The sequence below is a fragment of the Phalaenopsis equestris genome, unplaced genomic scaffold (genome assembly GCF_001263595.1).
Source record: "Phalaenopsis equestris unplaced genomic scaffold, ASM126359v1 Scaffold000002, whole genome shotgun sequence".
In the NCBI taxonomy this organism is placed as follows: Eukaryota; Viridiplantae; Streptophyta; class Magnoliopsida; order Asparagales; family Orchidaceae; genus Phalaenopsis; species Phalaenopsis equestris.
The window spans coordinates 32420435-32430064 of record NW_018164444.1 but is presented as its reverse complement, the minus strand read 5'-3'; the positions used below and the strand labels follow the sequence as shown (position 1 = coordinate 32430064).

The 9630-nt window shown below is 31.2% G+C and overlaps 1 protein-coding gene across 1 annotated transcript; it reads left to right on the top strand.

The window, feature by feature from the left end:
• The first annotated feature begins 1029 nt into the window (after positions 1-1029).
• LOC110039505 (auxin-responsive protein IAA25-like) lies at positions 1030-5964 on the top strand. Its single transcript, XM_020744596.1, has 6 exons — positions 1030-1415; positions 4504-4576; positions 4664-4970; positions 5090-5201; positions 5482-5537; positions 5689-5964. Exons 1-6 carry the CDS (start codon positions 1030-1032, stop codon positions 5718-5720), a joined length of 966 nt encoding a protein of 321 aa, XP_020600255.1. The 3' UTR covers positions 5721-5964.
• Positions 5965-9630: the final 3666 nt, after the last annotated feature.

The following is a 9630-nucleotide window of genomic DNA, read 5'->3' as shown; positions in this document are numbered from 1 at the left end:
TTACTTCACCTCCCATTTTCTGTGATTGATTAGAAATTCGTTAGCTTCTGAGAACTATTTTATCTTTCAACGAACTTTGCAACAAGCCTCAGCTTATTTCAGCCGTAATATCATTAAAAGGTCGCAACTTCCAATTTACATGATTTGGTGCAAAGCAATGAAAGACCATTCAATGATAATTCAACCTCCATCATTACCATTGCTGTGAAAGCTAAATTTCCTGTCGCTCAGAAACCAATTTTATCACTGAAATATATGCCATGGATAGCAGGCATTTCAAACTTCTTACTCTTCAATTGGCACTCCTATGTTGTTTAGCATATTTGGTTTGATATTTTGTCGTGTTTTGATTTTATTTCTGTACATTTTTCTTAGATTTTTGTTCTCATTTATTCTAAAAAAAATATTGCATTAAGACTCCGCATGTAAAGTTACGTGCGGAGTCCAATGAAATTACATCACGTGGAGGTGACAGGAAAAAAAATCGGCCCAATAACACAGAAAATATTCTCCCCGTGTTATTTCATGTTATTCAAATGTTATTGTTTCTGAGAATATTTTCGGTGTTATAATAACACAATAACACATTAAAAATACTTGAATAACACACATAATAACACTTGAATAATACAGGAGAAATATTCTTTTGTGTTATCGAACAGATTTTATTTTATTCTCTATTATCACCACGTGACGTGATATCATTGAACACCATACATAACTCTAGGTGCGTATCAATAGTTTGTTCATTTCTCCACCGTCTTGCGCATACATTTTGATGTTGGTTTGATTATTCTGTGGGGGAGAGTGGGGCCCCAACCACTTGCTTTACTCCCCCCACCCACTTTTTTCATTGTCTCCCTCCTCGTTCGTGCCACCAAAATTCTTATACGAAAGGACAAAATCATCATTGTCCACACCGTCACATCAACCAAATATAATTCCTTGACTGATTGTGCATAAATTCTCATATATTCTTAGCCCCCTCTCCCATAAGCCTTCTCTCTCTCTCTCTCTCTCTCTCTCTCAATGAATCACTCACAACACCAAGATCCAACCAAAGAAGATAAAGTTGAAGAAGAAGAAAAAATCAAAGCCAAAGAATTCAACAAGATTGGTTTTCAGAACAATCTTGAGCTCAGACTGGGCGTTTCATCCAGCAACAGCAGCAGTATGTTGAGAGAGAGAATGGGGTTGTCAGCATGTACTGATATTGGGCTGCTTATGAACAAATTTATAAGTGTACATGGCCCGAAGAGTATAAATGGGCAGGAGGCCTGGCTTTTCTCTGACCCGCCCAATGGGTTCATTGACCCGTGGAGCCTCGCGGCTAGGCAGCAGAAGGCTGTTCTTGAGCAGGCTCATAAGAAGACCACAAATCCTTCTTCCACTTCTCCTTCTCATGGTCTTCGGAGGTAATACTTCTTCTTAATACATAGAATTAATCTGTTTAATGAATTTAAATTAGCTGTTTCTTATTGTGGGATTGATCTTATACATGCAAAAAATGTTGTATATGATTCAGTTGACGTATTTTCATAGTTGCATGATAACCAAAATAGAAAAATTAAGTAAAATAATAAAGTTACTGTAAGATAGAAAACTAGAAGAGGATTGTTTTATCAATTTGCACAAGTCATTTTTAGACTTTTGCTCTGAATATGTTCTCAGGTTCCTAAATTATGTGATGATTTATCATTGTATAAATCACTTTTATAGTGTGATTAAATGCACTCATAGTTCATATTTTTAGTGTCGAATACTTGTTAATTATGCGGTATTCGTTATGAATTAATGAAATATAATGATTAAATTTTCTGAACTTGTAATTAATAGCTGTATTTTAGGAATAATTTGCTATTAAAAATTGTGGCAGAAGGTGTCCGTTGCCTGAGCTATAAAAAAAGTGTGATTAAGTATGCTCTTTTCAAATAGGTGTTTGTAAAGCTTAATTTGCATAAAGTAATAATTCTTAATATGTTAAAAAAGAAATAATCATGCAGCATATGGCTAAAATTTTAATTTTTATACAATTTTTTGAACGAGATATTCCAAGCAAATTGTATTTCCATGTAATTCTGTGAGCTACTCTATGGAAAAGAAATGGATGCTAATCACAGCCGCATATAAATGTGGTATGCATGGCAACGTGCATGTGGCCGGTTACATTTGACAGCAAAAGAGTTATGTTAGATATGTTCAGAACCAAATTTTAGTTATAATAAATCTTATAATCTGATGAATACTATATTTGATTTGATTTAAAATAAATTTAATTTTTGTTAAATTAATTTTCATTAGATTGAAATCATAATGTTCATTCCACCTTTAATCTCGTCTATTAAGAGAGGGTCAATTAATGTTCGCTCCATTTGCACGAGTCAAAAAATTCAATAATATGGCACTCCTAAGATTGTATTTGCTCATGATAATGAGGCGATATTACATCCACTAAATGCAAATAGAGTAGTATTGCACTCTCTCGATAGAATATATATATATATATATAAAATATGGGCACTAGAAAATTTTGTATATTATTTAGAGTATAAATAAAATATAAAAACTAAATAATTATCTAAATGTGTAGATTAAATTAACTAAATCACATGAATTTAATTAAAAATTATATATTTTCGATTTTTTCAAGTAACTCAATAATAAAATATTTAAAAAAATAACTCAATTGTATTTTAGTTTTTTTTTAAATTATTGTGGGAAGAATACATATAATGAAGTATGAATTGCCAAACAATTAGCACAGAATTATTAACTGCATGAGTGTGGGCTATAAGTTGATAAAAAATGTTAAATCATTATTAGGAGTCATAGATTAAGACTTAGGGTTTGTTTGGGGCAGCTTGTGCGTTTCAAGATAAGTTACTTATCCTGAAACGCGGTCCGCGGGCCGGCCGCGGGAGTCGACCCGCGGCCTGTGTTTAGTGTAAAAACTCAAACGCAATTTCCGATAACCTGGCTAAACGGGAGAACCAAACAGTACGGCTACATTTTAAAAACGCTGCCCGCACTTATAAACTGCCCCAAACAGACCCTTAGTTACAATACATTGATACTTTGGTCCCTCAGTTTTTTAGTAAACATTTTTCATTTAATAATTGCTTTGTAATGATAAAGAGAGCGTGGTAACTTTTGTTTGATTTTAATATAAAAAGAGGCGACGGAAATGATGCCGGTCTGATGAGAAAGGTGTGGGGGGCGCGCAACTGATTGTTGAGTGTGCTCTTCGTGGTCCGAGGGACCACCGGACACAAGCCAAAGATTATTTTCATGCTTCATTGTTGTGGGAATGTAGAAAATTACTGCTGTCAACAGATTTTCTTTTTTTAAAAATCAATTAATTTGTCCAAGCCTAGTTGTGATGAGTGATTATGATTTGAACTTGAGCTAATCAATTTAAATTTAAGTCTAATAAAAATGATTAGTCATATTTAGATGATTCTAATTAGATACATTAATTTTATTAAATTATTTAAATTGTATTTAGAGATAGAGAGAGAGAAAGAGAGAGAGAGAGCTTATGAATTTAAAATTTCATACATTGTTACCAGCCTTAGGAGCTACAAAGGTCAAAAATTCTAATTTTCTACCTTAGTTCAATTAAACTCATCAAACAAAATTGAATCCTAGTTGATATTTTAATATAGTTTACTAATATATATTAAACAAAATATTTTAATCTTGAATATCTATATATTATAATCTATTAGAAAAAATGATATTCTAAGTATACCTTTTAATATTCTTATATATTATCTACAAAACATAGAAGGTAATGTAAAACATATGATCATCTACTTTGAAATGCATTAAATAGTTATAGAAACGAATATAAGTATGTTTTAATGGAATGATAAGCTATTTATCAATTTTATTTATTTGTAAAAGAAAAAAAAATGAAAAAGGAAATCCATTAAAGCCGCCTTAGAATTTGACAGTTTTAAAGCCCATATTTTACAATTAGGCTCATAGGCCTACTACACTTTCCAGACGTATAGCACCTTCTCGTAGTTCTCTATTCAAATCTTCTCATTCTAGACTCATACATCCTACATTAAATTTCATATATGTATGCTTTAGTCACAAATAATACAACATTCATTCAAAGTCTAAACAACGAATATCCATCATGTTTATACAATTTATTTACAAATAATTCAACTCGAACCTATATTAAATGCTATATATCTTACATTTTTGTCCTATATTGTACAAAATCCATTCAATCTCTAAATCATGAGCATCCATCATTTGCACAATCATTCACAGATCTTCAAACTTAAATTTCTCACCAATACAACAAAATTCATTCACAAGAAATTCATCATGTTTATATCTCTTACATTAAACACTATTTATATGCAAATTTCATCCATAACCCCTTAAAACCAATATCTTATAAGATTTTTCCTCTTTAACTAACCGTTACAATGAAATTCAGTCGCAAATAATTCAACTTGATCCTATATTAAATGCCAATTATAGGTGCATTTTTTTTGCCCAACGGTGCAAAATCCACTGGAACTCCAATTATTTACCATCAATCATATACATAACTGTTAAGAGATTTCAAATCTCAACTTTCTTACCGTTACACTATCCATATAATCTTTAATTTTTGTTTTTTATATATAATTAACCTTAGTATGCCACATTGCCACCCTCTCCGTCTGTTGTCGGCTGGCCGCCGGTCTGTGCGTTTCGCCGGAATATGGCGAGTTCTCAGGCGGCGAGGCCTGAGATAGAAGAGGAGAGGGAAGCTAAGAGGGCAAAGATTGGTGAGGGAGAAGCTTTCAATGGCTTATCAGCTGAGGAGACAAAGAACATTGCGATGTTTGTGAAGGTGAAAATGGAAGGATATCCTGTAGGAAGGAAGATTGATCTTAGGGCTCATTCTTCCTATGATTCACTCTCCCATTCACTCAGAATAATGTTCAAAAATGTCATCTGTCGTGAGTAAAATACTAAATTAATTCATTTAGTTAACATTTCAAGTTTTTTTCATTTTTTTTTCCTATGATTATTAATATATATATATATAAATATATATTAAATTTTACTGTTCTTGCAGTTGATTACCCAATTTCTGAAGAACATATTGGGGAAACTTTTAATCGTGAATATCTTCTTCTTTATGAAGACCATGAAGGAGATCGAATGCTTGTTGGTGATGTGCCATGGGAGTAAGCTTTTCTAATTAAATCATTGTTGTGCCTAAATGTTTTATAAACTTCAATTTCATGGTAATAGTAATTTTATTTATTCAATTGATGCATTGAATTCATTTTCATAATATCTTAAAATAATGAATGATTATAGAAAATGATTATATTTTAAAAAATTTTATTTGTGCTATTAGATAGCTTTCATCTTTTCTAAGACTGTTAGAAAATATGACATATATATATACAAATTAAAAAAAAGCATTATTATTTTAATTGTTAAAAAATTGAAAATGTGCAGAATGTTCCTTACTTCAGTAAGAAGGCTGCATATTGTGCCAAACCCAAAATCACCAGGTAAATTTCTAGAACCAACTTGACAATTTAACAATTTAATTAAAATTAATTTATTTTCTTTTTTTTTTTCAGGAATTAACTCAGCTCATATAAGTTGATTAATTAATTATTAAATACTATTAATATTATTTTTTATTTTGAAATTTTGCAGCTAACATGGATGCTAGGGAATATGAGAATTGACCAAGATTTTTGCTACATATCAGGCAGACCTCATTTGAGTATAGATGGAGTAGCTAACTTTCTTTTTTTCTTTTGTTGCATGATTAAGTACTTGTTCCAGTTTTACGGCAGATGCTAAAATTTGATTTTCTGCTTGTTATGACATTGTGATCAGTATCTATGGAGTAGATCAAGCAAATCTATCCATCTAATTCCAATGTTTTATTATGATTATTTAATTAAGGAAATAAGTTGTAAATGTTATTTTCAGGGAAAATGAGGATCATATCACAAAAACATTTATATATATTTATCTAACCTCTTCAACTTATGTAGTGTAAACATTCATATTTATATGAGGCCACATCAATGATTTAGTGTAAGTACTGGTACAAAATTATACTGTTAACAAAGACTCTGACAGTCCATATCATAGACCAAATCAATGAAACATAGGCTATGATTGCAGGTGTTTCAAAACTGTATGCAATTATTTCTGAAATTAACGATGGTATAAATGAATTTAAGATCGAGGATACATTATTGATGCTAGCCGGACAAACGGTTGTGATGTCATGGCACAATCAAGCTTGAAAATAATAACAGTGATAAGAAATATCAAATTTTAATTATATCATTGATCAGAACTAATAATAATCTTCCGAAATGACAGCATCCATCCCCTCAATTAAATTGCGTTTAGCTAAATTTAATGATATATATATATATTTGTAGTTGTAATAATGAGGTGTGTGCATGTTAGAAAATTCATGTTTGAATTTTATGACACAAATTTTAAAAAAATACATAATAGCCAAGATCTTTTAAATTCATGATTTTTACATATCTAAAGTAAAGTGACGCATACATGTATTCATGATGAACAAATTTGATCTTGAAGAAATTTGATCATGAAGAGATTGAGTTTCTCTCTCTAATCCCTTGAAACTTTCTGTCTTTTCTGATGGAGAGAAATATACAGGGTGTGTTAGGTAGAGAGAGGGCACATTCTCAAATTCATGCTCTATTTAACCACCATCCATCAAGGGGGTTATTAACCAATAGGATTTATGATAATTTAATAAATTAATTAATTTTTATTATTAAAATCAATGACATAAGTTGGTAACATTTATTTATTTTAGGGATTATATGAGTTACAAAAATAAATATCATAAGTTGTCATAATTTATGACATAAGTTATGAGTTAAGAAAATTAATTACTAAAATTATCAAAATAAATATCATAAGTTGTCATAATTTATGACATAAGTTATGAGTTAAGAAAATAATAACTTAAGTTATCAAAAATAAATCTCATAAGTTATTAAAATAAATGTGAGTCATAAATAAAAATATAACATTCTCCCACTTGGCTCACTTAATTTTAATAGTGCATAACATATTGCAAGATAAATTCTTCTTTATATTGATTAAATCATAAATTATTTAATAAGTATGAAATTAATATGAATCATGGTGGTTGTGCATCAATTTATCGACACAGTCTCTTCCATGTATCACAATATCAATTACATATTTAGCATAATTAGAATTAACATCACATCATGCAACAAAAAGTGTACACTAACGATCAAAACAAGATTTATAAATATTATAAACAAGAAAATTGGGCCCAAAGTGTCAAAATATAAAGAGCATAAAACTAATAAAGGATTTTGCTAATGCACATTCTCACGACATGTTCGTTAAATGTTTTCGGTGACAACCCTTTTGTCAAAGGATCTGCAATCATAAGATTGATGCTAATATGCTCAATTGACACCCTATGTTTCTGAACTTATTCCTTAACGGCAATATATTTTAATTCAATGTGTTTAGCACCTTTGGAATATTTGTTGTTCTTGGAAAAGAAGACTGCTGCGAGTTATCACAATAAATTTTTAGCGGCTTGGCAATACTGTCGATAATTCCAAGTCTTGAAATAAAATTTTGCAACCATAAATCTTGAATTGTAGCTTCGAAGCAAGCCAAAAATTCAGCTTCCATAGTGGAAGCAGTTGTGATAGTCTGCTTCACACTTTTCCATGAGATTGCTCCTTCAGCCAAAATAAACAGATAGCCAAATGTTGATTTTATGATATCAACACATCCAACAAAATTTTCTAAATAAATAAGAGTTTTTAAGAAGAGGAAATTTTATTAAATTATCTAATATATTAAGGTAAATATATATTTTTTAGTTAATACCTCAAAACTTTCTTTGCAGCTTTCCAATGATATATTCCTGGATTACTTTGATACCTGCCCAGCATCCCGACAACAAAGCTAATGTTTGGTCTGGTACAAGTTTGAGCATACATTAGCCTTCCAACAATATATGCATAAGGAATTTCTTCCATTTGTTTACGCTCCAAATCATACTTTGGACACTGCATAAGGCAGAATTTATCTCCTTTCTGAATTGGAGCAACACTTGCTGAGCAACCTTCCATATTGAATTCTTAAGAATTCTTTCAATATATGTTTTCTGAGATAGCCCTAACAATCATTGTGATCTATCACAAAATATTTCAATTTCAATCACATAGATTGCCTCACTCATATCTTTCATCTCAAAGTTCTTAGAGAGAAAATTCTTGGCTTCATATAACAAGTCAAGATCATTAGTAGCCAGTAAGATGTCATCAACATACAGAATGAGAAATATAATTTTGCTCCCGAAGAACTTTAGATATATACACCGATCAACAATATTTTCCTTAAATCCAAAGGACGTGATGTTATCATTAAACTTAGGAAACCATTGTCGGGAAGCTTGCTTGAGTCTGTATATTGATTTTTTAAGTTTACACACCATGTGTCCCTTTCCTTCAACCAAAAATCCTTCAGGTTGACTCATGTTGACCTCTTCATCTAAATTCTCATTCAGAAATGCAGTTTTCACATTCATTTGGTGTAACTCCAAATCATAATGAGCTACTAGTGCCAATAATTCTAAATGAATCTTTCTTAAAAACCGAAGAAAATGTTTCTTTATAGTCGATGTCATTTTTCTAAGTGAAACCTTTGGCAACGAGTCTGGTTTTGTCTGGTTTTATATCGTTCAATATTGTCATTCGAATCACGCTTAGTCTTAAAGACCCATTTACACCCGACCCTTTTATAACCTTCAGACAATTCAACGATATCTCAGACTTTGTTGTGATCCATCGATTTCAACTCATCTTTCATTGCATCTAACCATTTAGAAGAATTTGCACTTTTTATGGCTTGTGAAAATGAAACTGGATATTCATTGACTCTTAAGTCAAATTCGGATTCATGAAGATAATCCACATAATCATCAGAAATAGCAGGCCGTTTTTGTCGTTGAAACTTTCTAGGTACTACTTCATGTAGTTCATCTAATGTAGGTTCATTAGTGACAGTTCCATTGTGGGGTATTTGATCATATATTTGTTGTTCTTGTAAGTTGTCAAACTGTTCAACAACTGTGGGAATAACAACTTGAGAAGAAATTTTGGGTAAAGGAACTTGATCCCTAATTTCATGGATCACCACTTTATGTGGTTCCAAATTCCCACTAACTTCACCATGTTCAATGAACTTGGCATTTCCAGTTTCAATAATTCTTGTACTGTGATTAGGACAATAAAATATATACCCTTTAGATTTCTCTGGATAACCAATGAAGAAACCATTGGTTGTTCTTGAGTCCAATTTCTTTTCATGTGGATTATATAATCTTATTTCAGCTGGGCAACCCCAAACACGCAAGTGCCTTAGACTAGGTTTCCTTCATGTCCACAGTTCAAAAGGAGTATTTGGAACTGTCTTACTAGAAATCCTGTTTAATAAATATGCAACGATCTTCAAAGTATGCATCCACAATGATGAGGGTAAAGAAGAATTACTCATCATACTCCAAACATTTCCATTAGAGTACGATTTCGCCTTTCTACAACA

Bases quoted from the DNA above. Each gene is read 5' to 3' on its own strand.
- LOC110039505 (XM_020744596.1), top strand. From the start codon at position 1,030: ATGAATCACTCACAACACCAAGATCCAACCAAAGAAGATAAAGTTGAA. The intron at 1,416-4,503 runs GTAATACTTCTT...TGCCAATTATAG, and splicing joins CCTTCTCATGGTCTTCGGAG to GTGCATTTTTTTTGCCCAAC. The intron at 4,577-4,663 runs GTTAAGAGATTT...AATTAACCTTAG, and splicing joins CATCAATCATATACATAACT to TATGCCACATTGCCACCCTC.